Source organism: Mastomys coucha, unplaced genomic scaffold (genome assembly GCF_008632895.1).
Source record: "Mastomys coucha isolate ucsf_1 unplaced genomic scaffold, UCSF_Mcou_1 pScaffold16, whole genome shotgun sequence".
NCBI classification, from domain to species: Eukaryota; Metazoa; Chordata; class Mammalia; order Rodentia; family Muridae; genus Mastomys; species Mastomys coucha.
In genome coordinates, this window is record NW_022196898.1 from 77,421,624 (window position 1) to 77,442,684 (window position 21,061).

The 21,061-nt window shown below is 46.2% G+C and overlaps 2 protein-coding genes across 6 annotated transcripts in view; one reads left to right on the top strand and one right to left on the bottom strand.

Moving 5' to 3' along the window:
- Positions 1 to 1,160: 1,160 nt before the first annotated feature.
- Positions 1,161 to 15,871, top strand: Casp6 (caspase 6). 3 transcript variants are annotated; one of them, XM_031375482.1, is made up of 8 exons: positions 1,161 to 3,519; positions 7,251 to 7,292; positions 8,314 to 8,460; positions 8,807 to 8,883; positions 11,755 to 11,930; positions 13,633 to 13,789; positions 15,085 to 15,318; positions 15,478 to 15,871. In XM_031375482.1, the coding sequence occupies exons 2-8, from the start codon at positions 7,264 to 7,266 to the stop codon at positions 15,558 to 15,560; spliced, it is 903 nt and encodes a 300-aa protein (XP_031231342.1). In that variant the 5' UTR covers positions 1,161 to 3,519; positions 7,251 to 7,263; the 3' UTR covers positions 15,561 to 15,871. The 3 variants fall into 3 exon arrangements, with proteins under 3 accessions (XP_031231342.1, XP_031231341.1, XP_031231343.1); XM_031375481.1 differs by having other exon boundaries at positions 1,163 to 3,519; positions 8,311 to 8,460; XM_031375483.1 differs by having other exon boundaries at positions 1,167 to 3,519; positions 8,311 to 8,460; positions 15,085 to 15,871.
- An 815-nt stretch (positions 15,872 to 16,686) lies between these two features.
- Mcub (mitochondrial calcium uniporter dominant negative beta subunit) overlaps positions 16,687 to 21,061 on the bottom strand; it is a 69,615-nt gene continuing 65,240 nt past the window's right edge. For 2 of the 3 annotated variants that reach the window (XM_031375479.1, XM_031375478.1), the window contains 4 exons: positions 20,434 to 20,594; positions 18,849 to 19,052; positions 17,447 to 17,563; positions 16,687 to 16,910 (listed from right to left, as the gene is read on the bottom strand). In XM_031375479.1, the coding sequence (XP_031231339.1) occupies positions 16,833 to 16,910; positions 17,447 to 17,563; positions 18,849 to 19,052; positions 20,434 to 20,594 (560 nt within the window). In that variant the 3' untranslated portion in view covers positions 16,687 to 16,832. Of the gene's footprint in view, positions 16,911 to 17,446; positions 17,564 to 18,848; positions 19,053 to 20,433; positions 20,595 to 21,061 lie in introns of those variants that run through there. The other variant, XM_031375480.1, reaches the window with a different exon arrangement.

A 21,061-nucleotide genomic window follows, 5' to 3' on the forward strand; every position in this document is an offset into this window, starting at 1 on the left:
GTATTGATGCCATTGGCACCCTCATGATCCAGTGAAACCCCTTAACAGTACCAGCAGGTAGAGGACAGGATGGATCCAATTGTAACACACGCTTTCTTAAGCCGATGAGTCAGAATCCTAGAAAGTTAGTGTTTATGTGATGTCTATAAGGCAAACAAATTAAGAGGGTTGGCAGAGTTAGCACTGAAAATTGTTAGCACTGACCAAAGTATGATTTTCAAATTATTTAGAATATATTCCCTGTGTTTCATTCCTTGCGTAGGTGGCAAGCTAAGCCTTTGGGGTAGTAAATTCCATAAAATTGAATAGTAGTCAGGTATGGGCCAGTTCCTCCGGTCAGCCAACTTTTGGTCTCCGTTGGATCTGGCATGGCTTACTAGTTTTGTTTCTTTGTCTTCTCCCTTCTAGGCGAGGGGGCTTCCCAGGGTTCTGACTAGTGGCTGTCTGACAGCCTCTGTCCTCAGACTCACGTAAGTGGACCTCAGCCACTTTCTGTTGACAGTGCTTGCTTTAAAAGTCTAAAATGATGTATCTGCCATTTGTAAATAAGTTGTTGCAGCTTGAGTGGAAAACACAAACTAATACTTGAGCACTTGGTCGGGCTGTTTGGGGTTGGAATTTTTAGAGGATGGGGCTAGAACTGGAGAGAGAATCACTCTCTGGAGGCTGAGCCGTTAGCTCAGTACCCTAGACCTGCTTCTGCTTTGGTCCTGTTATGTCCCCAAAGTCCCAGGTATTGAGGGCTTAGCCCAGTCCAGGCCACTCTGAGGGGAGCATCCTCCTCTGTCATGGACCCATACCATGCCGTGCTGCTTTGCCTCAGCCCTCAGAGCCATGGGCCACCCAACTGGACTGACTTAGTGTGGGTTTTATTGCTGTGAAGAGACACCATGACCACAGCAACTCTTTTCTTGCTTGTTTGTTTTTCAAGACAGGGTTTCTCTGTGTCACAGAGCCCTGGCTGTCGTGGGCTTGCTTTGTAAACCAGGCTGGCCTTGAACTCACAGAGATCTGCTACCACACCCAGCTATCACAGGAACTGTTATAGAGAAAAACATTTAGTTGGGGCTGCCTTACTGATTCAGAGGTTTAGTCCATTATTGTCAAAGCAGGAAGCATGGCAGCATGCAGGCAGACATAGGGCTGGAGGAAGGAGGAGAGTTCTCTAACTTGATCCGCAGGAAGCAAAGGAGGCTGTGTGTCACACTGGTTATAGCTTGAGCACAGGAGACCCCAAAGCTCATCCCCACAGTAACAGGTCTTCCTCCATCAAAGCCACACCCACTTCCACAAAGCCACACCCACTTCCACAAAGCCACGCCTCCCAATCGTGATGCTTTTATAGGCAAAGCATTCAGATGTGAATTCTGTTCACTTTAGAGACTGAAGCCTCTAAAGCTGAGCTTGATTTTGTAAACATTCTTCTCTTTCAGGTTGATTTATCTAAGGCATTTGTTATAGGAATAGGCTGCAAACCAATACCAAATTTGTTGAATGTCAAGTTAGATGAAATGTTACTTCAAAATCCGTAATTACAGTTAGATGTACAGGCTATAACTCCAGCACTCTGGAGGCTGAGGCAGGATAATGGGTTGGAGGCCAGACGGGGCTACAAGGGAGATCTTACCTCAGAATAAAAAAAGTAAAATAAAACAGCACAAAATAATGAAATCCCTTTAATTACATAGACTATAAAAATGATGAAGTCTGGAGAGATGGCTCAGAAGTTAAATATGCTTGCTGCTCTTTCCGAGGGTTTGATTAGGCAGCTTGAAACCACCTCTAACTCCTGCTCTACCGTCCTTCTCTTCAGGATTCCATGGGCACACGGAAACAATGGGCACACATACATGTACAGGGGTGTGTGTGTGTGTGTGTGTGTTTAAGTGAAACCGTAGAACAGCAGGTGTGATTGTGCCTATCTTTAATCCTAGTCCTTAGAAAGTGAGGCAGGGTAATTACAAGCTCAAGGCCAGCGTGAGTTATATAGGAAAATCATGTATCAAAAGGAAAAAGTAATACAGTGTTTTGAGATAAGGTACTAAGTGACTGCATAGGCAGTCTTCGGAGTCAGACAAGCCATTCAAACCAGGAAGGTCCTGAGTCCAGGCGCTGATGCCCTGAAGCTCGCTCTGTGCTAGGTCTAGGCAGCTGGGCTGGGAATGATGAGCCCTAAATAAGTAATAAATAAAAATAAAAATAGGCCACACTGTTTGACCGGACAAGAGAAGGGAGTACACCTCAAACCCATTTCCCTGAGCTCCCCTGAAAAGCACGCTCCTGAGAGGTCCTGGGGGCTAGTTTAATTTGTCACCACACTGGAGGAAGAACTTGATGTGCCAGGTCGCAATGACAGAGCAAATTATTAAGACAATTGAATACTACTAAGCCCAACCCTCTTTTGTTGCCATCAAAAGGGGCCCAGTAAATTTTGGACATGTTTTTTAGGGCAAGGAAAAAGGTTTATTCAGTAAACAATACGTAGTGGACTGTCCTGAAAGACTTTCACTGTTTTATTTTAATGGAAATGGTGACTTTGAGACTAGTGAAGGACAGACGCTGTGCAAAGATACCTGCAGATGCCCAAAGCCTGCTGCAGCAGGCATGACGCTACACATGTATGAGCTGGCCCTGTCCTGTTAAAGAACCTTCCCTCATATACACACATGCACACACACACTTCCTACACATATACACACGATTAAATAGTATAATAAAAGATCCCTCGGTCAACTGAACACCTTAACATAATTTTTATCATCTATAGTTGCTTGCTTTTTAAATGACAAGGTGGCACACAGTAGGCACAATCTGACACAGGAGAGGCCATGGTCACCATTGCCTACAGACAGACTCTCGTTCTTAGAATTTCTGCATGCATTGCCAAATTACCTCTACTTTTATAAGCCAGACTTAAACATCCAGAAATTGGTAGAGCGCTAGGCTAGCATGCAAGAATCCTGGGTCTGGTGGCACAAGACAGTTATCACAGCAGTGAGTGTGGAGGCAGGAGGATCAAGGTCATATGACCTCAGCTACAGGAGACTCAGGAAAGGAAGGAGGAGAAGAAGGTGGGAAGAAAGCTCAGGAGTTGCCTCTGCTATGTTTGGCCTAAAACTTGTCCAAACAAAAACCATGAGAAATAAGCCTTCTAAAATAATTGACTGTAGAGTAAAGCTCTCTACACTAAACTGAGCACTAGATGAAGTAGCGAAGAGCGAATGGCTCTGGCGAGCACGGCAACACATGAGTTCACCACCCTGGATGTGAAGTTGCCCTACTCGCTCCCCCAGGCAGTGCCCCTCTCCCCAACACTCACACATTCACTTAGATACACAGCTTAGCTCTGTGCTGGAGGAAGACACAGTGGCGTCCTGGCGTTGCCTGGGTGACGAAGGGCCCCGCTGGGGGAGGCAGAGGCGGATCCTGGGGCGGGGCAGGAGGCGGGGCGGGGCTGGCAGGAAACGGAGCCTGGCGAGCGGAGGCCGCAAGGCTACGACACCCGGAGTTCACGGGCAGGTAAGTGCGGGGCACCGGTGCAAGCCTGGGGCCCGGGGCAGAGGAGGGCGGGCGGCCTCCCGGGACTGCTGGGACTGGCAGAAGTGGGCTTGCGGCGCTGTGCAGTGGAGGACGTAGCAGTGGTATTTGCCCAGGCTAACCCAGCCGAGCGCTTTTGTCCTCACGTCCGCTGCGTCCAGGCTGTTTAAACTTTAGAGGGCGGCGCTTGCACTGTGTAGTGGAGAACTTGGCTCTGCAAGTTGAATCCTGTTTTTGTTGCTCCCTTCTGCCTGGAAAGTGGGGAGAAGAGGCGGACCAGGGCTCGGGACACGGGCCTACGGGAGCCGGGGCTCAAGACCCCTAACCAAGGCCAGACCTGGGCGGGGCACCTCTGCCACAGTGCCTCTTGCAGCCAGCAAACCTGTTGCTGTCCACGGGTTAGCCTCAAAAACTTTTCTCCACACAGGGATAAACTGCTAGTTCTTGCTTCACAACAGACTTTCTGTCGCCTATCAAAACCGACACTGATTAAAGTTAGAAACTTCAAGCCTGAAAAGTCTTTAAGGTCTATCAGAGACGGCCTTTCTTTAGAGCTTCTGTCCTTATTCCAGAGGAAAACCGCGAAGGTCTCCAGGATTCTGCAGGAAGTGGCCCTGTTGGACACACAGGGTCTAGTGGCCATTTCCAGTTTAGGGATGAGTGGTGGCGGGTAGGAAGCCAGGTTTGGGGAGGGCACCGACCCCTCCCTTCTCTGTTTGATTCTTTTTCTCCCCTGCCCCCATCTATACCATGCCCTTTCCAGGTATGTTCTAGGGAGGTGAGTTCCTTCTTATAGGTTATTAAATAGATAGTTGACTGGGAACATGGGTAGATTCTCATGAGAGCTGGTTTGGAAAGTGGCCTCCAGTGGAATGCCTGGTAACTGGTGGTGCAGACTTAAGTAATCCACCAGCGCCAGGCTTTCGGTTCCAACTTCTCAGGGCTGACCTACTGTAGTCTTGAGCTTTGGAAGTAGGACGATAAAGTATCTGCAGTGCCATAAAATCAACAGTAGCTGATAGCTTTATCTGGAAATTACCATAAAGAGAAAAATAACTGGGTGGTTTTATACAAATTAAACTAAGGAACTAGAAGGCAGTGTTTACTTTAGGATGGAACAGAAAAGGAGAAGTGAGACATGGCCAATTGCTGTATTCATGTTTGATAACCAGAACAGAGGTGACCCTCATATAGAGTATCAGAATCCCAGCTACAAAAGAGGCTAAGGTAGGAGAATCTCGGCTTCAGGATCAGCCTAGACAACATACACCAGATCTTGGGAAAATGCTTCACTGTATGCTTCGAATATGCTCTGCTATGACCCAGTCTCTGAAGGCTGAGGCAAAAAGGAATGTGAATTTGAGACCAGCCTGGGGTACATAGCTTTAAACCCTTGCTAAGGCGAGACTCTCTTGAGAAGCCTGCACCCATGTTGTGCTGGGTAGTTCTATGCCAACTTGACACAAACTAAAGTAATCTGAGAGGAGGGAACCTCAATTAAGGAAAATGTCTCCATAAGATCAGGCTATAGAGCATTTTCTTAATTAATGATCAGTGTGGGAGGGCCCAGCCCATTGTGGCTCCTGGGCTCCTGGTCCTGGGTTCTATAAGAAAGCAGGCTGAGCAAGCCAGTAAGCAGCACCTCTCCATGGCCCCTGCATCAGCTCCTGCCTCCAGGATCCTGCCCTGTTTGAGTTCCTATCCTGTCTTCCTTCGATGATAAACAGTGACATGGAAGTGTAAGCTGAATAAACTCTTTCCTCTCCAGTTCCTTTTTCATCATGGTGTTTCATTACATCAATAAAAACCCCAACTAAGTCAGATATCTTGGGTATCGTAATTTTCCTAAGCATGTCTCCTCTCTCCCTTAATGCCTGTACTTAAGTATATATTAAAACTGTTCAGTGCTGGCAAGATAGCTTAGCAGGTAAAGGCACTTGCCACCAAGCCTGGGACCTGGGGCCATATTATGAAGGAGGAACCCGCACCTGCAAGTTGTCACCTGACTTCCACAGAGCTGTGGCATGTGCCTACTAGCTCCCACACATACACAAATACGTGTTAAAACTTTGTCAATAGACCCTAACTTTATATTAAACAAACCCTTACTGGGGGTGTGAATTTGACAGCCTTGAAACTGGATGTCATTTTTAATAGATCTTGAGCAACAACTTAGAGCTGAGTCTCTAGGCCATGACTAGGCTGAGGGAGGTGTGTGAGACAACCTACACTGAAGCTTCTCATTGGGTGGGAAGAGCAGAGTTGGTCTCCAGGGCTTTCAAGGGACATGTCAAAGCCGCGATTGGCGTTTTTGCCATGGCAGCTCTTAGATGCCTCGTTACAAAGGCAGATTGGCAGTCCCTTCCTGGATTCTAGTTCTGTAGGTCTCAGTAGCCACCAAGACCCAGGAGTCGGCCTCCTAACACTCACCAGCAATTCTGAGGCAGATGGAGAAACCCTACTTAGAACCTATTGGACAAGGAAGTGCCCTACTGGACTCTTCGCTGAGAAATAGTGCTGCCTGGCTAGACTCATAGGCAAACAGAGACTGAGCCACCTCCCCACTCAGCCTCACTGCCGGGGTGGCTGTGGTTTTGTTTTATTGACATGAGGTTGGAACAAGCAGATGCGAGGGAGTCTATTTAAGGACAGAGGGAAAAATAATCAATTCCGCCTCAAAGACCCCTGCCAAAAGTTGTATCCCGTTAACTTTCCACTTTGTTCATAACTCTCTCCTCCCTTTAATCTGTTAACTAGCCAAAAGAGAACAGATTACTGAACCAGTTACAGTACAGACGCCATCTGCTGAGTGTACCACTTTACATTTGACATCCCTGGAAGCTGCCAGGTGTCGCGTGCTTCTTGCCTGAGCTCTTCCGTATGCTGAGGCAGGAGGAACAAATGCATTGAGCCCATGACTGTGAGGCCTCCCCGAACAACAGGGAGATGATAAAGTTGAGCTGTTGTACTTGCTGCATGCATCTCAGGTGCTCGGTAGCCAAGTGGTTAGTGACCATCACACTGCATTGCATACACTGATCAGCACAGAGAGGTCAGTCACTTAGGGCTCCCCAGAGTAGGGAAAGATGCAGTGAAGGGTTGCTCAGAGGGCTGTGAGGTATCTGTAATGAGTACAGGGGTCCCTTAACCGTGTTTTCATTGGAGATAGGTGACTCAGAAAACCACACTCAAGCCTTGCAGGCCTTGTGCTCTTCCAGTTAAGTAGACTTGGTGTACTGGCAACATTGTAAACCACAGAGTGGATGGACTCAGTCCCCCTGTATGATTCAGCTCCTGCTCTGTACACCAAAGCAACTGTATTTCCTTCAAACTCTGTAACCACAGGATTGTTTGACTCAAAGCACATGTGTTTGGATAAGAACGTCTGCTTATCATTTGTTATTTTGAAAGCCAGAGCAGCAGACTGTTGCTGATTTACTCACAGGATAGCTTCCCTTCATTCCCAGGAGTCTGGGGGGGCGGGGTCTGAGGGGCGGAGCACCTTTGCTGCACTTTAGTTGAAAGTAAAATACATGAGGATGGTGTGGTGGCACACACCTTTAATCTCAGCCCTCAGGAGGCCAAGGCAGGCGATTTCTGTGAGTTAGAGGCCATCCAGGTTTACACAGAGAGTTCCAGACCACCCAAGGCTACATAATAAAATCTTATCTCAAAAATGAAATGAACAAACAATAACTTTGTTTTCCTAATAGGTGGAAGTAAAACATGACAGAAACCGATGGCTTCTACAAAAGGTAAAGATCTTCTTGTCTTATAAATGCCTTTCCTTAGGACAATTCAGAGACTGCTCCACCTGGGAATCCTTCCCATATTCAGTCATCAAGTCTAGACACTATTGTGGATGCCAGCAAGTGCTGGATGACAGGAGCCTGATATAGCTGTCTCCTGAGAGGCTCTGACAGTACCTGACTAATACAGAAGTAGAGGCTCACAGACATCCATTGGACTGAGTACAGGGTCTACAATGAAGGAGTTGGAGAAAGGACCTATGGAGCTGAGGGGTTTGCAGCACCTTAGGAGGACCAACAATATGAACTAACTAGTACCCTCAGAGCTCCCAGGGACTAAGGCTCCAACCAAAGAGTACACATGATGGGACTAATGGCTCCAGCTGCATATGTATAGCAGAGGATGGCCAAGTCGGTCATCAGTGGGAGGAGAGGCCCTTGGCCCTGTGAAGGTTCTATGCCCCAGTGTAGGGGAATGCCAGGCCAGTAAGCAGGAGGGGTGGAATGGTTAGCAGGGGGAGGGGGGAGGGAACAGGGGTTTGTTTTAGTTTTATTTTATTTTATTTTATTTTATTTTTCTTTGTTCTTTCAGAGGGGAACCTGGGAAAGGAGATATTGTAAATAAAGAAAACATCTAATAAAAATAAATGCCTTTGGTCACAACCGTCTTACAGAAATGAACACAAGAATGTGGTTGTTAGGTTCAGTGATGTTTAGCATTGGGGGAGCTAAGATGTAGGTTTGGTTAGAGTAGTAGTTCTCACCTGTGGGTCATGACCCCTGTGGGGTCAGACGACTTTCACAGAGGTCAACTTTTACAAGGGTCACCTAAAGCTTTTGGAAACCACAAATATTTACATTACAGCTCAAAACAGTAGCACAATTACAGTTACAAAGTAGCAGCAAATATAGCTGTATGGGCGGGTAGGGGTCACCACAACAATGCAGGAACTGCATTAGGCCGGTGGAGAACCTCGGGGTCAAAGGGCCTGGAGTGTTTGGTTCCTTTTTCATTCTTCATTAGTAGGGAAGTGTTCGATCCAGCCGAGCAGTACAAGATGGACCACAAGAGGAGAGGAATTGCCCTAATCTTCAATCACGAGAGGTTCTTCTGGCACTTGACACTCCCAGACAGACGGGGCACCAGTGCAGACAGAGACAACCTGACTCGAAGGTAGTTTTCTCTGTCATGATACTCCTAAGCGATAGCTAGTCATAATTTAGCACCGATAATGGATTGAGAGCCTCCCTGGGACCCAGCGTGCGCTTAGCATGCATGAGGCTCCACAAAGGAACCACTAGGTTTTCCTTGTCACTAACGTGTGCAGCAGGTGGTGATAGTCGCCATCGAATTGGCTCTTGTCACTGCTAGAGCCTTTTCATGGGGCAGATGATCAAGGGAATTGCCATGGTCGGTTTTTGTCTGTCATAAAAACAGGCATGGAATTCCTTAAGGAAGTAAGGGCCTTGGGTGGCCTGGAAGTGCTCACAAGCTGATTCTGAGTCTGTCGTGTCACCAGGTTTTCAGATCTGGGATTTGAAGTGAAATGCTTTAACGACCTCCGAGCAGAGGAACTCCTGCTCAAAATTCACGAGGGTAGGTAGCCTTGCTCTTTCAGGTGTCTGATGGGAAGGGTACTCACACTCTCTATCTCTAGATCTGATTACCAGTGTCTGTCATCTGTTGCAGCACCAAGCCATAGGTATTCTAATGCTAATGCAGGCCAGAGCCAGTCCTCACTGCAGGCTTTGAGCCTTCAAATCATTTGCTAACGGGGTTATTGCTCTTTGCACTATCATTTTGTGCTTTCTCCAGCGCTCTCCTTTAATTAAATTGAAAATAGTTACAAGTGAAGCTGCCTGCTTCTTAGGTTTTCTGCTTTGCTCCTAAGCTTTGTAGGACATGGGGGTCTCAACTCTCCCGGAAGCTCTGAGAGTTAGGCATGGCACAGGGTACAGCCAGAGAGTATACCCTCTGTTGAGTGGCTGCTTCTAGGTTTTCAGTCTGCTGTGGGGAAGTCTGCTCATTCAAAGAAACTTTTTATTACCAAAGTCACATGGGTCTGTAAAAAAAATAATTTTTAAATTACCAAATAGATACTGCATAAAGGAGGTTTCATAGTGACATTCATGTTCCAAGTGCATCGCGTACTTTTTGACCATATTTGCTCCTTATCTTCTGTTCCCTCATCTATGCTCCAACTGGCCCCCCCCATCTTCCTGATAGTCTGCCCTCTATGTTCATGCTGCATGAGTGTGACAGCTGAGAGAGCTGTGTGAAGCTGAAGGCTGCACTGTCAGGGAGAGAATGTGGCTGCTCTCTTTCTGGGTCCGCCCTGTTTTGCTTAGGGTGATGGTCTCCAGTTCCATGCATTTTTTCTGCCGAAGACATAGTTTGTTCTTTATAGCTTAGGAAACTCCACTGTGTGGACGCACCACGTTTCTCCACTTGTTATGAGTTGAAGGACAACTAAGCCCAATCTATGGCTTGTCTGTTGTGAGTAGTGCTGCCGTAAACACGGGTGAGCCAGCCGGCATCTCCATGAGCTGTCCCGATCCCTTGAGTGTGCTCCCAGGGGTGGTCCAGCTGGGAGCTGTGCTTTGTTTTCTGAGGAAGCTCTGGATCGATTTCCATGGTAACTATGGTGTCTTTACACTGTACAAACACCATACAAGAGCTTCCTCCTCCCCAGCTGGCTTCCCTCCTTCCCAAATCCCTTCCCTCTACCCTAGCCCTCTTCCCTCCTTCCCAACCCCCTTCCATCCTCCCCAGCCAACTTCCCTCCTCCCCACCCCACAGCCCACCTCATCTGCCCTCTCCCCATGCTCACCAGCACTGGTTTTTGCTGTCTTCTTTTAAAATGAGAGCCATTCCGACCGAGAGGAAGTGATCCCAAGGGATTTTTTTCTTTTTTGGTTTTTCAAGACAGGGTTTCTCTGTGTAGCCCTGGCTGTCCTGGAACTCACTCTGTAAACCAGGCCGGCCTCGAACTCAGAAATCTTCCTGCCTCTGCCTCCCAAGTGCTGAGATTAAAGGCGTGCGCCACCACCACCTGGCTGATCTCAAGGGATTTCTGATTAGTGTTTCTCTGATGCTGAGGTTGAGGGACATTCAGTATTTCATATTTTTCTTTTTTTTTTCTTTTTTTCCAAGGCAGGGTTTCTATGTCTAGCCCTAGCTGTCCTGGATGGAACTCTTTGTGTAGACCAGACTGGCCTTGAACTCTCAGAGATCCACTTGCCTCTGCCTCTGAAGTGCTGGGATTAAAGGCATGTGCCACTACTGCCTGGTTGGTACTTCGTATTTGGAGAAGCATCCCTGTGTTTCATTTATTATTTTCTGATTGGCTTTCTAGTTTTTTTCCCATCATTCTTTATATAGTCTAGATAATAACCTAATCTCTGGGAACTGAACTGAGAGCTCTTACCTGCTGAGCCACCTCTCCAGCCGGTTAGTGCCTTTTAAGTATAGGATCATGCTAGCTACAAACAGGGATAATTTACTTCTGCCTTTCGCGTTCATGTCTCTTTTATTTCTTCCTCTTGCCACAATGTGCTAACTAACACTTAAAGCAACATATTGGGTAAACGCAGAGGGGCTTTTGTCTTTCGAGGAAATGTTTCACTTTTCCTGTTAGTGTAGAGCTAGGGCAGGCCAGTCATGTGCAGCCCGTGTGGTGCTGAATTATGTTCCTTCTGGTCCTGCTTTCTTCAGGCTTGCTTTCCATCAGGAGATGTTGAACTTTGTCAGCATCTTTTTCTGCATCTCTCACGATGATAATGTACTTCTGTGTTTGAGTCTATTTATGCCCTGTATTATAGTCACTGATTTACATATGATGAGCCATCATTATAATCCTGCAGTTAAGCTAACTTGGTCATGGTGTGTGGTTAACATATTGTTGAATTCTGCTTGCAAGCATTTTGCTGAGAATTTCTGTATCCCTGGTCTTGGGGATGTTATATTGGTCTAGGATGCTTTTGTTGTTGTGTCTTTAAGTAACTTGGAGCTTAAAGGAGGTTCCCCATTTTTCTCTCCATTTTTCTGTACTTGAGAAAAGCTAATATTTTTTAATAAAATTGCTTTAAACTTTAATAATTAGGTTTTAAGCCAGCCATGGTAGGTTGCACCTGTAACCCCAGCACCAGAAGGCTGGAGGGTGAAAGATTACCAGGCCAGCCTTCATAGGCAGGGGTCAGTGCCTGTCTCAAACAACCAACATCGGAAGGAGTTTAGGGCAAAGAAACACTTTAGGGGCAGCTTGGCTGCAGAATGGGACCCAGATTAAAGAATAAGAAGAAAAGATAAAGGTGTATGCTATTACAGGAAGCTCGTATTTTTTGAAGCAGGCTCCTCTCCTGCCATTCTGTAAGTGTGTTTTTGTTCTAGTACCCGTAACTTGAAGTTCCACATGTGGATAACGAACTCTTCTCTTCACCTCTGCTTGCATTTGGGGGGCATCTGTAGTGTCAACTTCAAGCCACGTAGATGCCGATTGCTTCCTGTGTGTCTTCCTGAGCCACGGGGAAGGCAACCACATTTATGCATATGACGCCAAAATTGAAATTCAGACACTGACTGGCTTGTTTAAAGGAGACAAGTGTCAAAGCCTGGTTGGAAAACCCAAGATTTTTATCATTCAGGTAAGACTGATCTTACCATCACGTCACCTATAAAACTCAGTATGTCCATTAAAAAGGTTAAAAAGTCAACTTCTAAGATAAGTTTCTCCAATAATTAGAAAGGTCCTTTTGGGATCCTGGTCAAATTGAGTTGTACTTTGAGTTGTTGATGTTTCTTTATTATAAGAGGGTTCTGACTTGGCAGGGTATGGGGCATACCTTTAATCCCCAAACTTAGGAGTTTGAGGCTCCCAGCAACCTGGTCTACAGAGTGTGTTCTAGGCCAGCCAGTGCCACCTTGTCTTGAAAAACAAACAAACAAACAAAGTGATTAACATTTGGTGTGACAGATAGTCACCGCGGTGTGACTGGGCTGGGTTGGGACCAGGAGCCACTGGACAGTGATTGCACAGGACCCTGGAAGGCAGCCTGGCTACTCTGGGCTTGGGTCTGTAGAAGCATGCAAGCCAGGGGAGGTGATGTGGGAGGAAGCAGGCTTATCTGCACCTGCTTCATCTCCTCACACTTCTCCAAGCTGCCATATAGTTCTAGAAAGACAAAAACAAACCGAATGTCTGAAGCATGATGAATCTGGTATTAGAGGCTTCACCATGTGAACCCGAGGTGGGAGCACGGCTTAGCCTGGACACTGAGGAGCAGAATGTCGCTCAGAGGCAGAGCACTGGACAAGCAAACATGAAGCCCTCAAACCAGAAAACAAAGAACTTCAATGCTAACTTCTGCATCGAAATGAATAGATATAAATTTAGAACTCACTTTGAAGGGGAAACAGGGACAAGAGAGAGAGAGGGAGAGGGAGAACGAGAGTATGAGCGCACTCGGGTGGGGCCGGGGGCGGCTCAGTGATGAAGGCACATATTGCTGCTCTGGCAGAGAAGCCGAGATCCAGTCCCTTCCCTAAGGGACCCAGCACCCTCTTCTGAACCCTGGGGGCACCTGCACGCACATGTGCACATCTTCACCCACAGATACACACCTAGGTACATGCTTTTTAAACATCATTTTAAAAATACAGTGGGAACAGAGGGCAAAGGCACATGGCTAGATGACCTCGTGGGTCAGTGCTGCTCCAACTATTGACAAGTTGTGACCTCGACTAAGCGGTCACATCCGTCACTGGGGAGTAAGTGCCTGGTGGAGTAAAAGCATTCAGGTAAGGAAGATAGCTCTTCAAAGGCAGGGTATACCATTCATCGTAGTGGTTTATTTGCGGGGTGGGTTGGGACCAGGTTTTATAAACATTGTGTAAAAGGAAACATTATTGAGAAGTCAAGCTTTGTTAGCTTCACATCTCTCAAAGCCCAATTGTATCATTTTTGAATTGCTCACATGCCTTCTCTTACTAACGGGAGGTATGCGGAATTCTATACTCTCATGGCACATGAATTCTCTTACTAACGGAAGGTATGCGGAATTCTATACTCTCACAGCACATGAATTCTCTTACTAACGGGAGGTATGCAGAATTCTATATTCTCACGGCACATGCCTTCTCTTACTAACGGGAGGTATGCGGAATTCTATACTCTCATGGCACATGAATTCTCTTACTAACGGGAGGTATGCGGAATTCTATACTCTCACGGCACATGAATTCTCTTACTAACGGGAGGTATGCGGAATTCTATACTCTCACGGCACATGAAGCATTGCTAACCAATGGCAGGCAGTGAAGGTGTTCTTTCCTCTCTCTCTTTTGTAGGCCTGTCGGGGCAACCAGCATGACGTGCCCGTGGTTCCTCTGGACGTGGTAGATCATCAGACAGACAAGCTGGCCAACGTGACCCAGGTGGATGCTGCCTCCGTGTACACCCTGCCCGCAGGGGCGGACTTCCTCATGTGCTACTCTGTCGCAGAAGGTGAGCAGCAGATGCTGATTGGAGCCAGTGACCTGTACTTTTGGCTTAAGCCCGTGCCACCTTTCAGTTGGAGTGGTCTTCCACAATTAAATCACTGTGTTCTGTTAAAAAGCCACAGGCCTCATCACATTGAAGCAATCCTTTCTGATTGATAAATGAAATGTGAAGAACCTTACAGAAGAACAACAACAGTCCTGTGTGACTGTACTGTAGTAGTCCAATGACAGCAGCAGCTGCGCAGTTGGACTGGGCGCTAGCAGCTTGCTGTCACTTGGTGGTAGCATGGCAGCACCACTCTGGTATATTTGTGGAAAGCCTTGCTGAAAATGTTTTGCTAAATTCTTTGCTTTCAAACTGAATAGTTTTATTTAATCTCTGGCCTCAAATTCATTGGGTATTATTTTGTTCTAGTTTACTTTTTTAGAAAGTAGAAAAAAAAGGCCGGGCAGTGGTGGCACATGGCTTTAACCCCAGCACTTGGAAGGCAGAGGCAGGCAGATTTCTGAGTTCAAGGCCGGCCTGGTCTACAGAGTGAGTTCCAGGACAGCCAGGGCTACACAGAGAAACCCTGTCTGGAAAAAAACAAAACAGTAAAAAGTAGAAAAAAATTTCTGTTGAAAGCCTTCTTTGGCTTCTCAGGGTAAACTGAGGCAGCAAAAAGGGTGTTGTCAACTGGGGTCATCCTGATAGCAGCTGACAGGGATGAGGGTAGGGGGTCGGGAGGGTGGCTCTATCTCCTTAAACTTTTTTCCTATAATTATTTGCACCAAATCATGAATGCTATAAAGTCATTAATTCATCTTAACAGCATTAATTCATAAAAGTTCATCTTCATGTTGTTCTGCAAGAAATTCGCCCAATAGTGTGATGTGATGCCCAGGAATCGTCAATCCAATAGTGTGGGCTGATGCCCAGGAATCATTAGACTATGTAATAACAGCAGGAAGGCCTATCATCAGTGAGAAGCAGCCCAGGGATGAAGTCCCTGGGGCTGTGCCTCTCCCGAGTTCACCCATTGCAGCCATGGAAACAGTGGGCCATCTCCAGGAAACTCACTTGCCTGCCATAGCCTTTCTTAGATGGCTTTTATCAAATTTCATTAATCCTTTGTATGTAAAACCATGGAATTAATATGTTTTCCTACATTAGATTAAGCAATGGAAAAAAACTCGTAACCACATGATGAGCAGCATGCCTCATTGTTTCCAGGGACTTTGGGGAGCTTTCATTCCTGTAACTAACTTCATCAGAAGTGTCTTTCCGTGACCATGAGGCACCTCCCCCTCTCGTTTTAGGGTATTACTCTCACCGAGAAACTGTGAACGGCTCCTGGTACATTCAGGATCTGTGTGAGATGCTGGCGAGGTATGGCAGTTCCCTCGAGTTCACGGAGCTGCTCACGCTGGTGAACAGGAAGGTCTCCCAGCGCCGAGTGGACTTCTGCAAAGACCCAGGGGCAATCGGCAAGAAGCAGGTCCCCTGCTTTGCCTCAATGCTGACCAAAAAGCTACATTTCTGTCCCAAACCTCGTAAGTAGGGGTGTCCGTCCCTGTTGCCACATATGTTTCACACGCCTTTCCCTTTCATACAGAGGCCAGCTGGTCCAAGAGTTTCACCCATCAATGTAAACTGTTTCAATTTTTTTAGATGCATAGAAGATAAATGTTTTTGTATTTGTTATTTTTCAGTCATGTCGGGCATGGTGAAAGGGCTGAAAAAATCCTCAGGAAATTACTATGCAGAAATGTCTACTACATTTATTACATTCTAGGTAAACAGCAAGGTTACTCAAAATACCAACTGCTTTGCCTTGGACCTTTTGAGATACTGTTTATACAAGTTTATTGTATAATGTTTTTAAAGATTTTTGAAACTCAAGAATGAGATTGTTTTCACTTAATAGAATGTCTAAAACTCACTGACATTTTCTAATTCCTATGCTTATGTAATTTATGACGAGCCTGTTTTACTTGGTCTTGTATTCATTTATTATCTTCTTTACCTACAATCAAGGTAAACTTTGTGTGTGGACTCTTTAATTCCCATTTTGGAAACAATAAACCTTTCAGAATTATTTTATGGCACTTGGCGGATGAGATGTAGTATGTAGTGACATGTAACCACGCATAGGCACATGTATAGTAATACTTAGCCACTTTAGGTACATACAACCCTACAGACACCCATGCAGTGACGGCTGTCTGATAAAGACACACATGCAGTGATAGCTAGCCACGGTGGTCCAGCATGCAGTGAGTGCCGACCACTATGCAGCATCTACCAAAACGTCTACCAAAATGGGATGTGCTCCAGGGACTTAAAACTGAAGATCTTGACATTTTTAGCAGACTATTGAATTGACAGTATGATTAACTTTCCTTTAAGGTTCTTATTAATGTACACATTTTTGAATCCTAATATTTTGTCAATAACCTGCTGGTTAAGGGTTCTATTGGGGCTTTGAGAACAGGGACACATAAGTTGCTGGTATAAAAGCGGTACGTTGGATGCCTTGCTTCAGCTGCACTTGAGAAGGTGCCAGGATGGTTAGTGAGGCATGTGTGCCGTTGATGCCGTGCTACGGTCATACAACTGTTGCACAGTAAAAAAACAAAAAGAAACTGGGCAGTAGGGCTCATACCTACAGCTCCCAGGAAACCAAGGTAGGAGGATTGCTTAGAGTACAAGCTTGAGCCAGAGTGTAAGGCCCTGTCTCAAGAAATAAAGTTCACGTTAACAACAAGAACCAAAGCGAATGAATGACAAATGCTGACCATTTTAACGCCAGTCATTTTGCCCCCATGGGTAGCCAGCTGGGGGGGACCCCAGCAGCTTAGCTGGGGCACACAGGCCATTTGAAACATCCGTACACACATATCCACATCCAGCTAGAGTGGGATTGTCAGTGAATACTTCTGTTTCACACAAATTTATTAACCAAACTGTATGAAAGCGTCAAGCAGAAATGAGCACGACCTTTAAAAATGTCCCGTTGGTAACCTGTAAAACCAGCACATAGCCTGCTGATGTTTTGAGCGTGAGACTAATTCTTTTCGCTGACTTCCTCTCCTTGAATTCGAAAGTGGAGGGAGCGGCGCACGTTTTCCAGGGATTCTGTAGCCTGTCTCGAGGGGGAAAAAAAGCTTGAGGTCAGAGAAAATAAGACATATGGGCACTGATGTTTGAGGGGAAGTGTACAAATTCAGCATCTCCTCGGGACACAAAAACGCTTCAGTTACTGAGGTGAATGCCTTGTTGGAATCTTTCAATGTTTTTGTTTGTTTGTTTCTTTCAAGACAGGTCTCATTGTATACCTGTGGCTGTCCTGAAACTCAATCTGTAGACAGGCTGGCCTTGAACTCACAAAGAACTACCTGCCTCCCTGGTGCTGGGGTGCATCAAAGGTATAAGCCACTATGCCCAGCTTTATGATTCCATTTTAAAGAGATAAGTTTATGGTTTCATTTCCTGGTACTCTGAAAAGAAACTACCAGGTAATCCATTTCATCCCTTTCCCCCAATTCATATTCTTAACAAACAAACAAGAAAAATCCATCTCAAAGGTTTGCAGAAACAATACATGAAACATCTCAGCCTTCGTGCATTTCCCTGTCTCCCAGACACAACCAACTCAGCTGTGTCCTCCCACTAAGCTACCTCAGCAAGGTCTTCTTTCAGCTTGTTGTATTGTTCCACATCAAAACTCCGCTGCTGCGATGTCTTGTGGAAGAGCTGAAGAAACTGCCTGCTCCAGAGGGACGGGTAGGTGTAGTTCTGGAGGAGAGAGGAGAGGGTGGAGACGGTGGAGCGTCGTTTAAATGAAGATCGGAACTTAGCCATGCCAAGGCAAAGCAGGGAGAAGAAGGGGCGTAGCTGTCTACAGTGGCTGTCAAAGCAGACCGCCCGCAGAAGCAGGGCATGCTGGGAGTTGAGAGCGCTACAGGTGGTCAAACTGGGATGAGAAAAATGTACATTCTGAGAAAGAAAAGTGGAAAAGATTGGGCAACCTTGCCAACGGAGCTAGTTACTGGGAATAACTACTTTTTGTAGCACAAGCTCCATGTTATCGATTAATGAGGGCGTAGGGAATGCGACTCATTTGTCCCACTGGAGGAGTTCGTGTGCTTCTATTCCTTCATCTGTAGGAATTAAGAACTCCGTTCAACCTTGTGAAAAACTTCAAAAGACTCAGGAAATAAAAGGGCTTGTTGTACCAGGCAGTGGTGGCACATGCCTTTAATCCCAGCACTTGGGAGGCAGAGGCAGGTGGATTTCTGAGTTCAAGGCCAGCCTGGTCTACAGAGTGAGTTCCAGGACAGCCAGGGCTACACAGAGAAACCCTGTCTCAAAAAAGAAAAAAAAAAAGAAAAAGAAAAAAAAGGTTTGTTGCTTGTTGTTTGTGCAAGCTGGTTTTTGTGTCACCTTGACACAAACTACAGCCACTTCTGAGAGACAGGAGCCTCAGCTGAGAACCAGATCAGGCCACTTTCTTAACTAGTGAGATGGGAGGGCCAGGCTCAGTGTGGGCAGCATCACCCCTGGGCTGGCGGCCCTGGGTGCTGTAAGAAAGCTGACCGAGCAAACCAGTAACCAGCATTCCCCGTGGCTTCCGCCCAGCCTCTGCCTCCAGGTTCCTGCCAGTTTGAGTTCCTGCCTTGGTTTCCCTCAGAGGACTGGGATTTAGGATATGTAAACCAAGTAAGCCCTTTCCTCCCCAAGGTGCTCTGGGTCATGGTGTTTCATCACAGCAATAGTAACCCTAACCTAGACACTGCTTGCCTTGATGAGGAATGTTTAGACCAGCAAGTTCTCAACCGTCCTAAGGCTGCTACCCTCTAATACACTTCCTTGTGTTATGCTGACCCCCTAACCATAAGTTACTTCCATTGCTACGTCATAACTGAAATTGTGCTACTGTTATGAGACACAATGTAAATCTCTGATATGTCCAGTTATCTTTGGTGACCCCTGTGAAAGGGTCTTTTGAGGTCATGACCCACAGGTTGAGAACTACTGTTTTAGACAGCCGTCCTGACTGACCATTTTCCTAACTACCCACCTGCCGAGTTATGATGAAGTATGCAAAAAAGACGATGGAATTCGCAAACGTCAGGAAGAACGTAACTGGTTCCATGATATCCCAAGAGTACACCCACCACGTAAGCCAGGCCAGTGCCCCGCCCTGCACCGAGAGCAGAGCTAAGCCGGCCCATAGGAGACCGTTGGTTTTGGCTTCCGACCGAGCGGCTATTCCAGCTTTGACCTGGAGGAAGGGAAAACCAGTTTACGAGTTTGCCAGCTTAAGGAGAAAACAAAAAACAAGAAGAAACAGTTGAACTGGTGAACATTTTTGCATTACTTTGAAGAGGTCATGTATGTCGAAAAATGACATGTATGAAGTATGTATCAGTGGCTTATTTCCAAATCAGTTCATTAATATTTTTAAGTTGTAAAGGTAATATCTTCTCATCGAAAACAAACTAGCCAGGCATAGTGTCACACGCCTTTAATCCCAGCGCTCAGAAGCCAGGGACAGGAGGATCTCTGAGTCTGGGGGCAGCCTGGTAAACAGAGAAAGTAGGACAGCCAGGACCACAGAGAGACCCTGTCTCAAAAAACAAAAACCAAACCCCCTTGAACACTATAGAAGGTTTACAGTTAGAAGCCTACAAGCCTGTTCGGAAACCCGTGTGAAATCACAGCCTGTTTTCTTTGTCCCTCCAAGGCCACTCTGTGGCTCATCTCTCAGGCACTTTGTGCCCATGTGGTCCTTCAGAGATGCATTCTGTTTGGTAAATTGAAGCAGGGTTGTCTTGTAGATGGAGCTTGCTATGCAGACCAGGCTGAGTTCGAATTCATAGAGATCTGCCTTTCTCTGCCCCCCTAGTGCTGGGTTCAGGCAGGCACCACCATACCCAGAATTTCATTTCTTGAAAAGCAAATTGTGGGTAAATAATCCAGAAGAATAAAACCAAAAAAGTGTTTCTCTACCATTCTTCCTTGGAGATAATTACTACATTTCTAGAATTTCTATTCATATGCAAAGATTAGACACCCATTTTTATTTAGTTATATTTCAAATGTTGTCCTCCTTCCCGGTCCCCCCTCCCAGAACCCCCCACCCCATTCTCCCTCCCTTTCATCTCTAACCCATTTTTTAAAAAATTACAGGTTCAATTACAGCTTAAAGAATGCAAGTTTCCCACTGAAAATAGGCTACTACCACACACCCCTATCCACCAAAAAACAAACAAAACAAAACAAAGAGGGTGGTTTTTTTCTCCATAGTTTGGAGAAAAGAACCGTAGGTTATGAGCCATCACTAAGTTGCCACCCAGAGTTCTCTTAGGCAGAAATGAGACCTGAGATGTAGCACTCTACAATATCTCATTTAATAGTCTGCTATCCAGAGACTCCTGGCTGATGCTGAGGAAGCAGAAGAGCCCAGCTCTGGGTCAGATCATCCGCCACATGCTAGCTGTGCCCTCATCTCAAAGCCAGAAAGATACTACTGAGCTCACAGGTCACAGCTCACAGCCCATTTTTTTGGACTGAAAATAAGCATCCACAAAACACCCAAATGCCCCCGTGACAGGCACTTATTAACAAAAGGCGTCAGTTCCACACTGAGTGGGAATCCCCACCTGCTCCAAGGGCCGCAGCTGTTCCTTCAGATGGTCGATCTTCGTCATCAGATGGCGCTCTCGTCTCTTCTGGAACTCTTCTAAATGTAGGACCGTAAATAGTCTGTGAACCACGGACTTCATGTTTTCCAGCTCAGTCATGTGCTCTTCACTTGGCTTTTCTGGGAAAAGGTTAGAGAGACAGGCGTTTACTACGTGGTTTTCCTCTAAATGAGTCCCTGAGCCTGGCCATCTGAGCGCTGGTCTGGGCCTGCCCTGCTCTTCCTTAGTCCACCAGGATTTAGTTGAGCACCAGTCTCGTACAAAGTCAATCTTTAGTAGTAAGTTATCAGAGAGTGGGTTTAAAATTCAACTTTTGGAGGTCAGATGTTCCTGTATCCTTTTGTAATGTGACTTTACTATTGCTTTAAAAACGACACATATGGGTATGTGTGTGGTCTCAGGATTTTTGGCTGAGTGGGATAAAAGCAATACCTGTTTGCCATTTTCAAGAAACCACAATGTCAACGATGTACATGGGGTGAAAATGAATGGACGCAAAAGAGCAGCCCCTGAGCTAGAGGATCTGACAGCAGTGTGGGATAGGACATGAGCTCTAGGATCTGACAGCAGTGTGGGATAGGACATG

Excerpts from the sequence above, each read along its gene's own strand:
- Casp6 (XM_031375481.1), top strand. The coding sequence starts at position 7,264 with ATGACAGAAACCGATGGCTTCTACAAAAG. Across the intron at positions 8,461-8,806 it reads AGAGACAACCTGACTCGAAG|GTTTTCAGATCTGGGATTTG; the intron begins GTAGTTTTCTCT and ends TCGTGTCACCAG. Across the intron at positions 11,931-13,632 it reads CCAAGATTTTTATCATTCAG|GCCTGTCGGGGCAACCAGCA; the intron begins GTAAGACTGATC and ends TCTCTTTTGTAG.